Source organism: Penicillium subrubescens (genome assembly GCF_028828155.1).
Source record: "Penicillium subrubescens strain IBT 31985 chromosome Unknown utg000006l_segment0_segment0, whole genome shotgun sequence".
Lineage (NCBI taxonomy): Eukaryota > Fungi > Ascomycota > Eurotiomycetes > Eurotiales > Aspergillaceae > Penicillium > Penicillium subrubescens.
Genome location: NW_026643156.1, coordinates 1,098,973 through 1,116,587, shown reverse-complemented (window position 1 = coordinate 1,116,587; position 17,615 = coordinate 1,098,973). Strand labels below are relative to the sequence as shown.

Sequence of the window (17,615 nt, the reverse complement as noted above, 5' to 3'; positions counted from 1 at the left end):
CCAGTCTTGCAGTTGCGATGACTATTGAATATAGAGGTCTCTTCTCTATATTAACCCTAGCTGCATTACTATGCATCGCGAGACTATAATGTTGCACTGGAGAAGTTCACTACACATTCGAGGCTCAAGGAGATTAGCCCCACCAGTGCGGCAGTGACAGAGATCTGGGATCTCACTGGACCACGAGAATCGCCGGTTTTCTTCGGCTTGTTCCGCTTTGATTCATGTTGCTTCTGATGTTTTACGAGGCGAAACACACCAAAAACATCGTCAGTCAGCTGATCCCAGGTCACAAGTCACAAGTCACAGGTTACTGCTTCCGATGAAAATTTTTCTCCATCACATTCACCTCGTTCATGCAACACAGTCTTCTTTTGTCGAACTCCTTGGATCTTTTCTCTCTCGCCAGGCTATTTTTGCAATGGAAGCCACAATAAGCGAGCCAGTCATCACCGGCGCCAACCAGCACAACTCCCGAATTGGGACTAAGCCCAACACTAGCCACTACTAAACCACGCTAAGCACCGCTAGCCTCTCTCCTTAGCCTCCTCGGACCCTTGAGATTCAGCATGTCCGACCAATCGCACCGCGGCGACTCCGGGATTTACCCTGCGTTCGGTCGGGAGGCAATTTCCACCTGGTCCCTGAATGGGCTTTGAGGCGCTTTTCATGGCCCCCAAATGGCAAACTAAGGCCTCGCCAAAGCAGAGTCCGACAAAATGGCAAGGAAGAGGCGCTGATGGATTTCTCTTAAAGCCAGTCCCCATGACCAGAGCCGCATCCAGGTTTTTCTCGTCGTAGGGGTGTCACGTCGCAGTCGCTGTTGCAGTCGCAGTTTCCAACTTTCAGGCCCATTCGCAATGGCGCCCTCACACTCGTTTTTATACGTTTTGTCACTCGTTTTGACTTATCTAACTCCATTCGTTCTTGGCGCTCCCTGGATCGTGACCGACTATTACCAGGCTGTTCCAGAGGAGGCGTATGGCGATTACGACACTTCCAAGCATCGATGGTCGATCATTACCACCACTACTTATCAGGAGATCATCCCGACCGCAACTTCGTTACCGGACGCTATCCAGACCAATGTCGTCGTCAATTCAGATTACTATGCCGACGAGGTAACCATCGTTGAAAAGCTCTATCCGTCTGGCGGAGTGGGTAAACCAGTGCCCTACAGCGCGGTGTACAATTACGTGGACAGCGCATGGACGTCTATCATCTGGGTCGTCAACTTGACCTATTCTGCACCAACTGCCTGCTCTACGCAATGGACAACGACCACCGCTGCTACAGTCACGCCCCCGTCAGACTACACTTTCGATCGACTCCTCCCCAGCACCGCTGTCTCGACCTCGTATAGCGTGTACAATGCCGAGGGCTTCAGGTCATCAACCTACGTGTACAAGTACATCTATGTTGAGCCAACACAAGTGCCCACTAGATCGTTGAGCTCGCTGAGTGACCGTTACGTCCCGTCGACATTGTACGATTACAGCGACAAGAAGTGTCGCTATCAAAATAGCGATTCCACGTACTACAACTACCCTGACAGCTACTACAACGACGACTACTACGGCGGACTTGCCATCTCTCCACTCGCCATCCTCCTCATCTGTGTGCTGGGCTGGATCGGACTATGGTTCTTGCTAGGCATTTTGGAAGCCTGGATCCGGTTCCGCCGTCTCATGACCGGCTGGCAGACACGGCGCGGAATGCCAGTCTGCTGGGCCTTGACAATCATGCCACTCACGCTGTTCTGCCTGTGCTGTCTGCGCAAGGGCTATCGCTCGCGTAACGCCCACGACGCTGCCGTACTGCAAAGCCGCTGGAAGAAATTGACCGCGTGGAACAAGTTCACTCTTTTCTTAAAATGGGGTTTCCGGTACTCATACCCGACTATCCTGGGCCCTGCCCCTGAGCGTGTGAGCAAGAAGCCAGGCAACAACCGTGGTCAACCCACGGGTCCGCCTCTGCCCTTCGCCAATCCACCACATAATGGGGTGTATCCACCAGGCGCCCCGGGCCCGCAAATGAGGCAGGCAAATCCGCAACGCCTGGGACAGGCACCGACCCTGCAGCCGATTCCCGAGGCTTCGGGCGCTCTGCAGCGTGAGGTCGAGCAAGCCCATGAGCAGCAACAGGCTCAAACCGAGACTCCGGCCCAGACTCAGACTGAGACTCCAAGCGAGCCTCATACCGAGACTGTGACCGAGACCCAGGCCCAGCCTCAGAATGACACTCCTGCCGAGGCCCAACCTCACCATCAAAAGCCAGCCCAAGATGGCGAGATTGGACGCGCTCAATAAGGAGGCATTTGGGTGGATAGATTTCGATATAATTGGTGAATTGGATTACCTTGGATAGAAGGGCAGCATGGATCTGTCCAGACACGTCTTCTTACGACTTGGATACCACTTTACAGCCAGCCGGCGTTTTCTATAATTATTAATTGACATTAGAAGTATTTGCATGAGCAACTTGGAATTTAAAAGTTCTGTGATACCACTTTCTATGAGTATCGACTATATGGTAAAAGTAAAGTCCTTTGCTTTACTTGTGAGAAGAATAGTTTGTAAATTAGAGTTGGGGCGTTTCAAGGCAGATGTCTTTCGTGCTGAAACGAAACAGCGTTCATGGATGGGATCAAAAGCGAATCGCGCAGAGAAAGTTTGGGGTCTTCATCGGGTATTTCCTATGAACTGGACATTTGGCATGCTCTCTCTTGTTTACCATCGGCACAGAAACCCAAGGTCAAAAATGTGTGAAAACTGTTGGATTTGCCTGGTTTTTCAGAACTCTAGATTGACATTCGGGATCGAGTCACCGTTCGTTCCATCCTGATCTGTGCATCTTCCTCTTCCGCTCTGAAATGTTTGTCGCTCGGTAGCATAATCGCCTTGTCAATGGCGACTGGCAGACCTCGATGGCGACCTCGGATCATTACGGCACAAAGGACAAGCTTGCTCAATGTATGCCAGGCCCCAGAGAAACTATAAAGTTGATTTGGAAGTCCCGTACTGATCCCGACACATCCGTAAGCACTCACTGTCTCGAAAATAATGTTGAATGCTGAGAACGTGACAGGATCACGGCTGAACTGGCCTGCCTCCACGATGCAAATGATGATGACAGCCAACGCGATCCACCATAGATCGTATGCCATTTGCGCCCGTAATTGGTGTCGGATGAAGTAAAGTCTTCCGGTAGTAGGGGCATTGGAGAATGGCCCTCCCGGCGTATCTGAGGACGAATTCTGCTGATCGTCGTTGGGGGATGGATCATCCGCGTATATTCCCAGACTCCGCTCCTCGTAGACATTGGAGTGTCGCATCGTGATGACAACGGGATAGACCGAAATATACATCATCACCACATAGATGACTTGCGTCCCTAGCTGGAGCGCTGAGATGTTGACCACGTAGAAACCTCCACTTCGAACACAGAAGGCTTGGAACAATCCATCCAACACACGCGATCCCCGAGGGATGGCATCCACTGATGGATTATCCACCTATTGCTGGATGTCAGTGGGATGATAGAAGTACAACGGGGTAAATTTAAGCAACTTGCGTTGAGCACTTCGAATGCAACCCAATCAATGCCATTCAATACCATCACAGAGAGTAGCAGCCACCAAGTGTGGGCGGACGGAAACAAAGTGGTATAAGATCGCCGTGGATGATCCAGGAGAAAGTTTAGCGTGTCACGGAACTGATCGAAATATTCGTGATTAGGAATCATGAGGTGGATAGCACGTAATATCCATCGTAAGAATATTGGGTAGCTATGAGCCCATCGTAAGCATAGTGAACCTTCAAACGAGACAACGCGAATCGTATTCTTACCAGGTGTTGCCTGCTAGGATCAGGAGGCTCATCGTAATGAGCATGTAGGTCGATGTTTGAAAGGGAACCTTGATAGGTGATCAGAAATGTCAGGCTTTCGGAGGAAACAAGTGAATGAAATCACCCACCATATTTGCATCGAGAAGACTCATGCCAGAGTTGTTGAATGCAGAAATTGCAAAAAAGAAGCCGGTCCACCTGATTTAACATGGCCTACAATTAGAAAACACCAAACCAGAAACTTGGCATCAAGCGTTTCAAGCATCCAAATACAGTAGTAGGGACTGAGATGATACAAACCAAGGATTCAGACCGTTGGACTCGGTCAGCGACGCTTTGTTTCTTGCGAGATACGCTCCTAAACCTAAGCCTCCAAGCAGCTGCCAGAGAAAAAAGTAGATTGGCACAATGATTGCCAGCAAAGATACTGCTCGATACTCGGCACCGCCGAGCTTTTGTCGCTCTGCTTCAGTGAGATTGTGAAAAGTAGAATTGCGGTGCAATTTGTGGAGAAGGTTCAAGTGAAGATCACCTCCTCCAACAGAACCGTCGGCGGATGGGCATTGTTCCAGTTCGCCGAGCGTATTAGCGCGATTCAGAACATTGGTGTACGGGGAAAGCATGCGTCTGCGTTCTGTGTTGGATTGCTGATTTTCCGAGTTATTCCGCGAGTGGGAAGCGAATGAAATATGCACATCATTATCAGTGCGACTGGTTTGCTCCCGAAGAATGTCTTCATTAGGTAGTGCTTCATCAGGAGCCACTGACCCGGAAACATCATCTCCAACTTCCGGGGCAGCCTGATTTAGTTGTTGATTGAGATGTCCAGTATCAGTCTGGTTAGGCTGAGAGCCTGGGACCGGGTCCTTTTTCTCCAAACTCCTGTTTTGGAGGCTACCGTTCGGCTCAACCGGTCCTCCCCAGCTCGGAGAACGGAACGTAGGTAGGAGTCCTGGAAACCAAGTACGTTCCTCAGGCATAGTATTTTGCCGGGATAAAGAACGGGGCCTCTTTATTGCGCGGCCAAACCCAATCTGGCTATGAGCTCTTCTTTCAAGCCGCTCTGCATTGACAATCTCGGCAAATCTTCTTTCAAATGCATGTTTCCGAACTAGGACCATCGCGATCGACACCCAGATCTTCGTCGCATTAGCTTTCCGGACAGGACAGTCAATTTGAATGTATCGTTGCGAGCTCTTACCGCAGATCCAGAAATTATGAGAAAGAACAGCAGCACTTGCTGGAATGTATTGAGTGTAGACAGATTCACCGGGTTCATTCCTGCGAGCGTCATAGCACTGACAGTCAGGTACAAAGAGTCGATGTATCGCACACTCTGGTGAGGAGAGGAGGTGCCCCAGAAGATGGCGGAAGTAATGAAAGAGAGCCCAATGAAGTAGACATAATGGATTGTGAGGAACCGTACTCGGGGAAGATAGGCCCTCGGCGTCTTATAGTGGAGTCCTCTCATTGTCATGAAGAAGGGGGCGCTTTCATGCTGGTGGTCTATGTTAGTGGGAGTTCATTCAAGCACAAATTGATTAAAGCTAGAATACGCGACCCCAAACAGCACGCGCACACTGATTAGAGCGACGGGGCTGGACTCCTGGAGTAAGAGGGATGCTCGCCCTGGGCACCTTCGATATCTCCTGCGCTTCTGGCATATTCTGCCGGGCGGTGAATCGGCCAACCCGTTGACCCGCAAAGCTTATGTCTGTCAGGTGACGCGATTTTGTTTAAAGCCTGGATGTGTGCTAGTCTAAGCAGAGGGTGCTTGGAAGCTAGATGGACCATAACCTATAATATTAGAGCCAAACTCGGGTGGTATTTTCAGATTGACCAACTCACTCTATCTAATTTAGAAAAAAAAGAACACAAACAAAAAAACATACAACAGCCAGGATTCGCATGTGGTCGCCCACCATACTACTAACTGGCTGGCGTGTGGCATATCTGCGGCAGATAGTCAAGTGGGTGCCGCCCAGGTGAGAAATGGGTGAGCGCCGCTTTAAGGTCGCGCGACTTGGGTGAGAGAGGGTGAGTGCGCAATAGACAGGGTGAGAAGCTGGGTGAGAGCGGGTGAGAATCACCCAGCGTCGCGCGACCACCGCGCTAACCCCTCTAATCTGAGCTCAGATCCAGCCTTATTGGTTCATCCCCAAAGAGCTGAAACTACGGTCTCTACCACTTGCATATCCCGTCGAGTTCGATTGGCCAAAGAACGGCAAGGCTGAATTCGATGTCGCCTGGGGCCAAATCGTGTGTCTGTTGTCCTGACATCAGGAATGTCACGTGGACATTTACGTCTACTATGGTGGAAGGAAGCACAGGATAAGTGGTTCCCAAAGGCGGGACATACTGTGTCCGCTGAGATTAGTTCATGAACTCAAATGAGCCCATCCATATCATTATTAGAGGCTTCTCTGTTTCTCCAGACTCGGTACACACGTGCTCGAAATCAGTTTCAGTAGTTTATTGCTTTCGATTTCTCTTCCCAAACTCTATTTTAAAAGCCCCTTTGTCTAGCTTTAGTTTGGTGAGTTTCAGATCCTGGAAACGTATTGTAAGAGAGAGTCACATGATTGGCTACTTGGTAATTTTCTGGAAATGATCATACGATTATTATCTCCGCTAATCGATCATGATGTTAATGTCACGGGTCAGACCCGCTTCTCACAATGGCCTTGCCATAGCCTCTTCCCCGCACGCCCTCGTTCTGCCACCGCCTTGCACGTTACTTCTGTCGTTGTTCCACTCGTTCCACTCCTTTCCTTGTCCAAGCTTTTTGTAAACAGCATGTTGGCCTAGTTAGATTTAATCAAGTCTTGCTTCAGCCCTTCACAGTTAAAGGGACTTCGGCGACAAGGCAGACTCAGTGATAAGGGTTAGAGTAGACTCCAAATACGGACGAAGGTAGGGGGAAATAAATAGGTCGACAGAAATTAACGTTTATAAACGGTCGTACTACGATATGATACAATAATAGGGGTAGTCTACACTTGTGCCCGTGTACTTTTGCCGCTATTTCGAAGAGCACTGCCACGCGAAAACAACGAACTTATAACGTGTTTTGGACCCACCCGATACCCCTTTTTTTATTCCTGCTGTTTAAAGAGCGCTATGGTTAGTACTTTCTATCAACTAGACAACCGGCTCCGTTGGCTTCCGCAAGCTCAGCGCAACTCACTCGAAATACTGTGGGGGTATAATTAGAGCGCCTTGGAAGCCCAAAATTGTATGGAGGTTCTCTGTACGATCAATGTTTGCCAGGTTCTACTCAGTACGACGAGGATACTGGTTTAGCGAAATACGTGCGAGGGTAATTGCGCTCAAGAGCTAATGCAAGGTGGTTTGCCTAGGTCTATATCAACCGGAGTCTCCGGGGTACGATTGGCCGGACATGCTGGTCCCCAAGGTCTATGGGGGCCAAGGACAGGGTCTAGCTGATTAGCGGTTTAGCAGCGCAGAAAGGTAGCAGCTAGCCCCTAAAGCCTTGCAGCCGTGTCAGCCGTGCTTCCGTTCTTGGTAATAAATAAGAGGGAAGAGATTTCATGCTCCGTTCCATCAGAACGTTTCAATCTACTTCTCAAGATGTCTCGAAGTCCAGAGTCGGCAAGCCCTATCTATGAACCGATTAAGAGGTCAGACGATGATCATTATAACCCGGACCTGAACGCCGAAACACCGACTTTTAAAGGCTCTCCTATTTCTGCAACATCGAAACAACATGACGAAGGAGCAGAGGGAGAGTCACAGAAATCGGTTGATAGTGACTGGTTTGTCTGGGAACTCCTGGGAGTCGCGATATCGGGTGGTATCCTAGTTGCCACAGTCGTCATCCTTGCCTCGCTCAACAACACACCTGAACCAAAGTGGAAGTACATGTCTCTCAACTCGTTGATTTCCTGGTTGAGCACCGTCTCAAAGGGCTGCCTTATATCTGCCATTAGCGGGGTGCTAGGCCAGTTGAAGTGGACATGGTTCAAGCAGGCATCGCGACCCCTACCAGACCTTCGTCAATTTGACACGGCGAGTCGAGGATTTTATGGCGCTATCCAGTTGATATGGAGATTACGTGCTAGGTAGGCCATGCTCATTAGCTTAGAGTTTTTCCAGACTAACACGATGGACAGGCATTTTGCGGTCTGGGGCTGCTTGGCTGTTATCCTGGCGTTGGGATATGATCCATTTGTGCAGAATCTAGTTCACTATCAACAAAAAATGGTTGTGGATTCATCAAAACCTGCTTTTGTGGCAAATTCATCCATATACAATGCTTATGGATTTCAGTATGTGCTTACGGGTAGTGGACGTAGGTCAAAACAAAAGAAACATATTACCTGTGGCTTGGATTGACGATATGACAGAGAACAAAATGGTCGATTCTGAACTCAAATCGAATGTATACAATTCTCTTCTAAACCGCGACCAAAAGAGACCTTGGGCAATTCCTCAGTATTCCTGCAGCTCAGCAAATTGCACATGGGGTGCTGTTGCATCGTTGGAAACCCGCGCACTCTGCGCAAACATCACTGAGCACCTCGCCAAGTCATGTAAAGTGACCGATGAATATGGCTTTTCAGATACGAGCTGCAATGTCACCCTCCCCAAAAGCAACGTAAAAGCATCCTTTAAGGGGGTCACATCGGCCACTACATTCAGTGCATTCGTTAGCTCTGCAGTTGGTCCGGATGCAGCCTTGGTATTTACCAATGCGACAATGTTTCCAATACAGTTTATTACTCCCCGACTCGCAAATATCTCAGTACTTGCGGATCCAATTATGAACCAAGGATTGTCATTGGGCAGTGACGCATGGGAGGCAACGGAATGCGTCATTGAGCCTGTCGTACGCCTTTCTAGGCCCTCTGTCCGGAACAATGTCTTCACCGATGACACACTAGCGATCTGGAATACTGCGACTGCCAATAACGAGACAGGACGGTACTTTAATCCACCCTGGGGAGATGATATGGGTGTGCAACCTAACCAAACCTTTATACTTGAGAGGGAAGCAGAATTTGCTATCAGGGCGTTTTTAATAAACATTTTGAGTGGCGGGTTCTCGCACAATCCATTACATCAATCATATGGAGCGACAAGTGACAATATGGAGTACGCCGCATCCGACATCCTTCAGGCCCTTGGACGGGAAGATATTGTTGGATGTAGTAGCGAGTCAGCGATCAGGTTGAGATGCGCCATGGAAAACATTGCAGCAGCAATCTCCAAAACCTTTCGAGACACCATGTACATCCAGGCAGCTTCGAAGCTGGAAAACGCGAACATGACACCAGGTCATGTTCTGACCAGTGTGACATATGTCTCGATTCACTGGCAATGGATTGTATTACCCGTACTTGTTTGGATACTCGGGGCTGTCGCGCTGGTAGGGACTTTCTGGAAGACACGGCGGACGCGAGTGCCCAAGTGGAGGAATGATCCATTGCCTTTACTATTTCTTTATCGGCATGAGACCGGTGATGCACAGAGATATGAATTACTTGAACAGATTGATTCTGGCGAGCTAAATACCCTGCGTGGAAGGCTGCACGACGTTGACGGAAACTTAAATATAGGATGATGAGAAGTAATCAATTATGTGACAATCAGCTAGTAAGAGAGAACGCATTGGATAGTAGAAGGATCGGTTGGATTTCAGAACTTAGGTCGTACTATTGCGAGATGCCCTTAGGATCGAAGCCTATACCGATAGTGCCGGAATCAGCTGTTATCGCAGCATGCAGTGCGGACGTAAATCTGAATATGAATCCAGACAAGCATACTAATATGGGTGCTGCGAGACTGAGGTATCCATAGCCATAAGAACGAAGGCTCATGACCAGCGAAGAATCGGAGATTTATCAGTCGTAAGTTTGGGATACATATTGACCAATGACAACTACCTATCGGGCGCATATGCCCACCAAGAGGGAGAGTATTGAAATCTCCAGATGAAGGCACACTCTTCCTGAGCTGCTCCACATATTCCACTTTAAGGGAGCTCACCCTTCGAATCCCCTGACGAAGAGTCCGGGGAAAAATCGCTGCTTCGACGCCCTCGTTTAGTTTCCCTTTTCCTCGCAACTTATCCTTCATCTTCCGAGCTTGGCTGTTCCGGCGGAGTTTGAGGCCGACGACGCTTTCCAGCTCCCGGGCGTAGTCGATTGATAGAGCCCTGCAGTAGCATCTGCCCTGGCTGTTCTTCTTTGGCGCGGGGAAGGAAGTCACAAAGCTGCGTCGATGTTATGGAAAAATCTTGATTGAGACTAGTGAGCCCCTGTGAGAGTTCCTGGGTTGCGAAGTCCCTCAAGGACAGTCGGAGCGCTGTTTCTTCGATCGGAAGGCCGCAATCAGTCCGAAATGGCTGTAACAGTCAGCAACTAAAACTCGGAAAGATTGTCACTCATATGGTACGTACCAGCGCGTCGATAGTAGCGGTCGCTTGAAGCTCCTCCTTACCATCCAAGGTTGCGTATTCCGGTCGCCATACAGTAATTGTCGCTTTTTTGGACCCTTTATAATCGATATCGAGGGCCACCACCGCGCTCACGCTCCCATCAGTGCTTAAGATGTATTCATCCGCTAAGTGCGAAACACATCGACCTTTTTGTGAATAGCACACCTCGATAATAACACCGGGGTAGCGTGCTTGCCGGTGTTTAGATGATGCATCTGGCTCCCGCTGAGAATCAATCTGCTTTCCATCTCTTATCTCGTCGGGTATCATGATTCGGGACGTAGCGAGATGCTCGATCTCTTTCGCAAAATTGATTTAGATCCATATCTCAACGACTACATCCCTCAACCTGAAGAACTTCCACCACAGAACACAGCTTGCTGTATGCTCCAATCCTGGATATTTCCCACTCATGTCAACAGTATAGCTACTAACTATATAAATTCTGTCGGCATGTGTGTGCCCTTACCCCGCTATTAGCGTGGACGAAGCCATTAGCGCCTGGCGCTTACGATCTACTGCATGATTGGCTGACCGATACGATGTTGAATATCAATTATCACATCACACAGAAAAAGCAACGAGTTTCCTAACACTCTCGTATCCCCCCATGATTATTTCGGATTCTTGTTATTCTTTTCCTGTGCTATTCCACTATGTCCATAAGATATAAATACTGCCTACATTCCATAGCTAAATTGAACAAGTTTAACACTCTTTTGATTCTGACATCAAGTTACTCTTCCACCATCGTGGATCCTACTGATCGCACGATCCACTTACCCTATGATTCAAATAAGATCATAGCGCGCACTCACCCTGTGGTCCAAATAAGATCACAGCGTATCCCACCGTGTACTACAATATAGTGCACCAAGACGACTTTAGAACACACTCTCAAGTCCGACAATAGCTTCGTTCCGGTAAAGTCTCCATCTACTGAAATTAGTGTCACGGCCTATAGTTGCTAATAGCATTACTTACAACGCCTAATTTTCTGCTGTGTCCTCATATTTCTTAAGAGTAGCTAGAGCGAGCTGTTTTAGGCATATAGTGTTGTTTTCTTGTTCCCGTTTGTTCTGATATTCAAGGGTAAAGCCACGTGACGCAGCACGTGCTGTTCTTTCCTCAAGTTCCTTTTAGAAGTCTTTTAGGAGCATCTTCTTTGAAATAGCTAAACGCTAAGAAAATAAGAACAGAAGGCCAGGCAGTCACTTAGGGTTCGTATCATATTTATAGGCTGGACTCAAGTCAAAGTAGGCGTGTGGGTAATCCTAGGTGAGAATTCTCACCCGCTCTCACCCGCTCTCACCCTGTTCTCACCTCTATCACCCCAGTCTCCAGACTTCTCACCCATATCACCCACACTTACCCTAGGATACAATCCGACGCCATTTTAAAGCTCAGGGCGCTTTGAGAATTAACCGCATACTATAATATGCTTAAGTACGGCTGAGCGGACGGGAAGCCCTGTTCTCCACACCCTATGGTCGTATGTGTCAGAATCAGCTGGAAAAAGAATATCGTGTGATGGGTGCATTGAGTGCTTCAGCGTCGCGTGACAACGGGTGAGTTGAGTGCGCAATAGACTGAGTCAATAGACTGGGTGAGAACCACCCTTGGTCGCGCGCAACCACCGTACTGACCCTCTCAGATAAGCTCGGATATAGCGTAATTAGCTCACCATAGGCTGGCTGAAACTTTGACCTCTTGGCACAAGCATTTTCCCACAAAATTCCATCCAAAGATTTGCCAAGTCAACGGCAAGGCCGACTTCGTGGTTGCCCTGGGCCAAAGTAGTTTGCTTAGTGTCTAGGCCTTTAACACGGACACCAATCAGCATCCTGGACTTAACCGGTTTAACTAAATCCCGCGGTATTAAGGTATATTTATAGATCGTAGGTTTCGGTATATTCTAACTATAATTTCGATAGCAAAACTATACCGACTATAACGTATTCCTCGTAGCCTGCTACTCTAAACTTCCCTCTATTCCTGCTCCTAGTCCTCTTAATATTAAGGAGGAGAAGGTTACGTAGTTCTCGAAGCGGCTCCTTCGCTTACTTCCCGGGGATAAGGGATATATTACTTAGACTCTAGGAAAATATACCTTTTTCAATAGTGTTTCGTAGGTAGTTCGCGAGGCCTAGGATAACCGGGATTCGGATAATAATAGTAATATTTTTATTAGCAGAGATAAGTTAGAGGAGCGGATTATAATCGATTTTCCTCTGCCCCTAAAGGAAATTTAAGGGTTATCTTTTCCCTTCCCTTTACTTAATAGAGTTAGGTACTTTTGTTATAGTTTTAATAGCTGTTCGTTACTTTTCTAGCAGGGATCTTTTATACAGATCTCCTTACTAATAATCTAGTTAGAGGTTACTCTTAAGGCTTCCTCTGTCTACGTATTTTACTAGTTTTCACTAGGGATTCGGTATATTTTTGTTACTTCTTCTTAGCAACTAAGGAATTCTTCACTCCTTTTCGTTTTAAGTAAGATTATATTGCTTCTATAGCGTTTTCTATATCTTCGTAGTAGACCTATTAGTTATATTTTAAGGGCTAGCCTTTCTATTTAACGAGGAAGTAATTTTCTCTTTTAATTAGCTTCTTATTATACACTTCTTCTACTTCGTACTTATCCTCCTCCTTAAGTTTAGGTATCAGTAAGGGTTCGTTATCCTTTCCGTAGAGATTCCGCTATAGCTTAAGTAAGGATACATAAAAGATATTATAGATTTAGTCGTACTACTAAGGTAAGCTTAAGCAGTAAGCTTATTCTCTAATAGTCTATAAGATTCGGAAGGGCCTAATAAAGCAGGGAGCTAGTTTCCTACTTCCTTTTAACCTTAGGTTCCTTATTAATAAGCCGATAAGATCTCCCTTCTTAAACTATATAGGAATATAATCCTTATTATAGTGTTTTATTATAGTTTCGCTTACCTTTCGCTAGTATTCCTATAGCTTTTAACAGAGCGCTTCGAGTTTTTTAATTTATACAGATACCGCTAGGACCTCTCCGTAAGAAGTTTTACCCTTAAAACGTTAACAGAAATCTAATAAGTAGCCTATTAATACTTAGAATAAAGAGACACTAGTTATTGCGTTCGCTGTATTATTATATACAAACTTAGCAGATCTAAGAAGGTTCGGCTATATAACTTAGTTATCGGCTACGAAATATCAAAGATAATACTCAAGCGTTTAGTTTATACGCTCTATTTAGCTATTAGTTTAGGGGTAAAACGCTATTAAGAGCCTTAGGCGTACTTAGGTAAGGTAGTATAGATTTAACTAAAACTTGCTAGTAAACAGGGACCCCTAGTCTAAAACAATACCTTTAAGTAGTCTAAAGCGTAGCTTAATATAATTATAGAAGATCTTAGTAAGTTCTGCTGTAGTAATCGTCGTAGAAACAGCGAGGAATAGTGACTATTTCGTGAACCTATCAATAATAACTAGGATTATATCGACTAGCTTCCCTTCGTAGGTTATTAGCAGTAAGCCCGTTATAAAGTCTATTAAAATTTCTAAGAAAGGCCTTAAAGGAATCGGGAGCGGCTATAGCTTCCTATATAGCTTATATCTCTTTACTATAATACCCTAGTAGGTCTAATAAGCCCGGATATATTCGGCGATATCTATATAGATATTCGGCTAATAATATTTCCTTTTTATTAGCTTAAGGGTTCTTGTATAACTAAAGTAGCTAGTAAAGGGGTTATTATAATATATACTTATTAGTGTGTTTCTTAAGTTACTCCCTATAGGGATATAAATACGTTCTTTAAACTATATAAGACCCTTAGGTCTAATACTCTAGCTCTTAAACCCTAGAGTTAATAACTATATAGTAGTCTTTTAGCGCTAAGTCTCTAGGTCTTCGCCTTAAAGTTACCTAATAAGCTCCTTAAGGTCTATACCTACCTTAGTAAGGTATACCTACTTAGAGGTATAAGCTAGCTTTACTCGTGCGTTAAGGAGACAGCGCGTACGCCCGAGCTCCCCCTAATCAATTACACTAATTAATTTATCCCTATCTTCGTTCTCTTCGAAGTGTAGGATATTCGAGGTAAGCGCACTTACAGTTAGCGACTAGACTATAACAGAACAGTAATTAGTTATCTACGATTCGCTAGCTATTCAGCGGCTTAATAGCGAAATCAGGTTAACCTTATAATTACTTAGGAGCTAACGTTAAGAGGGTCTATCCGCGGGATTATTCTTCCTAGCGTAATATTTTATTATAAAATCTGTCGGCAGAAAAGCGGGTCATATTTCCATTAGGCCAAAAAGGCGTACTTAAGCACAGTCTTCAGGCTTTATTTGGAGATATAAGAGATCAGGTCGTTCAGGGGCCGATATACCCCCTACTATATGCTGACACACCCCCTCAGCTCTTTAGATGAGACAGATAAAGAGCTGGAGATAGCAATAGTAGTCAGGGTCCTGAACTTTTTCATCTTAGTCACTCCCTCATGGGACAGCGTGGTAGTAGTAATGCGTCTCGGGCATTAAGCGGATACGGTCTCGGGTATCAATCGGAAGCAATCAGAATCAGAATCAGGATCATAAGCAGAAGCGGCTATTAGTCATCGTGACTAGAAAAGACTTGCTGTGGTCGGGATTCGAACCAGTGACTATACGGAAACAAGCTGGATGCGACAGTCGGGCTCATAACTGTCGGATTTACGGGGTCAGCATAAATCCTTCGGTCGTGCACAAGCAAGCGAGTGTGCACGATTGGTCAAATCAGTATACGATTGGCGAAGAATCGTATAGGTCAGGTTAGGTCGTACGATTCGGCTCAGAATCGGAAGTTAACTTATGATAGAAGAATGCTCCAACTTCATCACAATCATTAAACTTGATTTAACTAGCTATGGAAAACAGGCAATATTTATAACTTCATGAAATCGAGGCAATACATCAGACTAGAATCTCATAGAAATCAATAGAAATATAGAGTGTTGAAGCTCTTTCGTCATGTGTGCAATCTGTTGATGTCAATCGTTGAAGATCGTCGTCACGTGGTCGTTCCGTCGCATTCTGTCAAGTTCGATCGCTCTCATGGGCTTATGCACCCACTCTCTTGGGGCTTATGCACCCACTCATGTCGACACACCCCCTCAGCTCTCAATGTGAGGTCAAAGTGAGAGCTGAATGAGAGATATCAGAAGGAAGGGGATTTCTCTGCAGGTAAGATCTCCATGCCTAGCTGTTGAACAAAGGCAGCATGTTTTTCTGCAGATAAACGCTTTGTGAGGCCGTCGGCTATCATTTCGGCCGATTTAACCCATTCAATTCGCAATCGTCTAGCTTGGACTTCCTGGCGAATCCAAAGCTGGTGGATATCAACATGACGAAGTTTGGTCTGAAATGTTGATTTCTCACGCGTGAGCAAATCAACTGTCTGCTGATTATCGCATTCGATTACATCCAATTGGTCAGTTTCGAATTGGATGAAGGAAAAGAGGCGTTTGATCCAGTATAGCTGCTTAGCCGCGTGGCTAATAGCTAGCAATTCGGCTTCTGTGGTCGATGTGGTGATAGTCTTCTGCTTGCGCGATTTCCATTCAATTGGGCCACCAAATAAGCAGAAGATAAATCCTTCAGAGCTCTTTCGGTCAGGATTGTCAGCAAAGCTTGCATCTGAGGCGGCAGTGAAGATAGAAGCTCTCATTTCGCTGTCAAAGCAGAGCGAAAGGTATCTCGTCGCATAGAGATACAATATCAGATAGTCGACAGCTGCTAAATGCTTCTCATTGCAGCGAGTAAGCGATTTAGCTAGCAATTGGTTGGCGAATGCAGTATCTGGTCGGGTCCAAACAGCAGGGAAAAGGGTAGATCCACACTTTTGTTGATATAGCTTGACGATTTTCGGGTCAATTGGTTCTGTCAGAATTGGATCAAGCTTTTGTGTGGCTGGAAGTGGCAGTTTTGGGGCTTTCTGGCTGTTTAGCAGGTTGAATCTAGCAGCTATCTTTTCAATGTAGGCTGCTTGATTTAGCCAGGTCTTTCGTTTTGATCGATCACGTACGATTCGAATACCAATGAACTGTGTCAGTTCGCCGCAATCCTTCATTTCGAATCGTTCTGAGAGTAGTCTTTTGATTTGCTGAGCGTGCGAACTCTCACTTTTGTGATAGGCAGCAAGGAAATCGTCGACGAATACCATAATAATCATGCGATTATCGGTATAAAGGGCAGGGTCATCAGGGCAAGGTTTGGATCCAAGTGAGAGCAGCATCTCTTTAATATCATCTTCCCATCGCTTACCAGCGATTCGTAGGCCATATACTGCTTTATGCAAGCGTAAAACCATCGATTTCCTGCCTAATCCTGGGGGATATCGGCAGTAAACTTCTTCCTTTAGCGAGCTGTTTAGGAAGGCGTTGACAGCATCCATCTGAAAGGTTTCAAGGTCAAATCGTGTGATAATCGCGATAAGCGTGCGAAACGTTCTAGCTGCAAGTGTGCTAGTGCGAGCGTCTTGGTCGTCAGGAACTTGGGTGTCTCCACGCACACATAAGCGGGCTTTGAAGCGTGTGAGATAGCCTGATTCGTCTGATTTATAAGCGAATACCCATCGCATTGGGATGAACTGGTGGCGGGGGCAGTCTGACTGGTCAATTCCTTTGCAATTCGTCTGGTGTGCGTGTGTGACTAGATGTGCGCTTATTGGTTCAAATGCACGCATATCTATAAGCTTGTTGAATTCAATCTGCATAGCTTGACGAAATTGGCTCTCGAAAGGGTGGCTAGCTAGCTGATTGTAGCCGGATGGTGCAGGTGGAATAGAGGATATCAGAATTTTTGGCTGCTTTTGTATGCTTTGGTCTAGCAGGAAAGCCTGCATAAACGCTGTGAGGTTGATATGAGGGCGCTTAACATCATCATAGTCTCGGCTAGCATCTGAATCAGAACGTGGGCGTTTAGTCGATATAGTAAGCGGCTCATAGCCGGAAGGGTCGAAATTGGTGTTATCAATAAGCACGAAAGGCTGCATCTGGCTAGATTGGCCAGTATCTTCAGTATCAGAAGGGTCTGATTGGTCAGATTGGTCAAATTCGTCTGCTTTTGGATCCAGTGGAGGGGTAGGCGGTTGGTCTCCAAGGATTTCGTCATGATCGTCAGGATCAGAAGTGAGCTGAAAGTGAGGCGAAAATGAAGTTTCGGAAGGCTGAGAGGGTGCAGCAGGATCTAAATTAGCCGTTGTACTAGGGCTTCCACCCCCTAGATCATACTGCATCGTCTGTTGGGAGGCAATTGGTATATCGATATCGTTAAGGATCTTGAGCGTTTCT

At 46.4% G+C, this 17,615-nt stretch overlaps 4 protein-coding genes across 4 annotated transcripts; 2 read left to right on the top strand and 2 right to left on the bottom strand.

Moving 5' to 3' along the window:
- Nucleotides 1–860: 860 nt before the first annotated feature.
- Nucleotides 861–2,309, top strand: N7473_008942 (uncharacterized protein; the record flags this gene model as incomplete). Its single annotated transcript, XM_057154881.1, has 1 exon — nt 861–2,309. The coding sequence occupies one exon, from the start codon at nt 861–863 to the stop codon at nt 2,307–2,309; it is 1,449 nt and encodes a 482-aa protein (XP_057006011.1).
- Nucleotides 2,310–2,800: 491 nt separating this feature from the next.
- N7473_008941 (Low-affinity potassium transport protein) lies at nt 2,801–5,319 on the bottom strand (the record flags this gene model as incomplete). Its single annotated transcript, XM_057154880.1, has 6 exons — nt 2,801–3,514; nt 3,574–3,787; nt 3,849–3,916; nt 3,977–4,046; nt 4,149–4,987; nt 5,050–5,319. 6 exons carry the CDS (start codon nt 5,317–5,319, stop codon nt 2,801–2,803), a joined length of 2,175 nt encoding a protein of 724 aa, XP_057006010.1.
- A 2,120-nt stretch (nt 5,320–7,439) lies between these two features.
- N7473_008940 (DUF3176 domain-containing protein) lies at nt 7,440–9,432 on the top strand (the record flags this gene model as incomplete). The annotated part of the gene is made up of 3 exons (XM_057154879.1): nt 7,440–7,930; nt 7,982–8,160; nt 8,216–9,432. 3 exons carry the CDS (start codon nt 7,440–7,442, stop codon nt 9,430–9,432), a joined length of 1,887 nt encoding a protein of 628 aa, XP_057006009.1.
- Nucleotides 9,433–9,540: 108 nt separating this feature from the next.
- On the bottom strand, nt 9,541–10,721 carry N7473_008939 (uncharacterized protein). The gene is made up of 2 exons (XM_057154878.1): nt 10,270–10,721; nt 9,541–10,215 (listed from the first exon to the last, which is right to left on the bottom strand). Exons 1-2 carry the CDS (start codon nt 10,576–10,578, stop codon nt 9,937–9,939), a joined length of 588 nt encoding a protein of 195 aa, XP_057006008.1. The 5' UTR covers nt 10,579–10,721; the 3' UTR covers nt 9,541–9,936.
- Nucleotides 10,722–17,615: the final 6,894 nt, after the last annotated feature.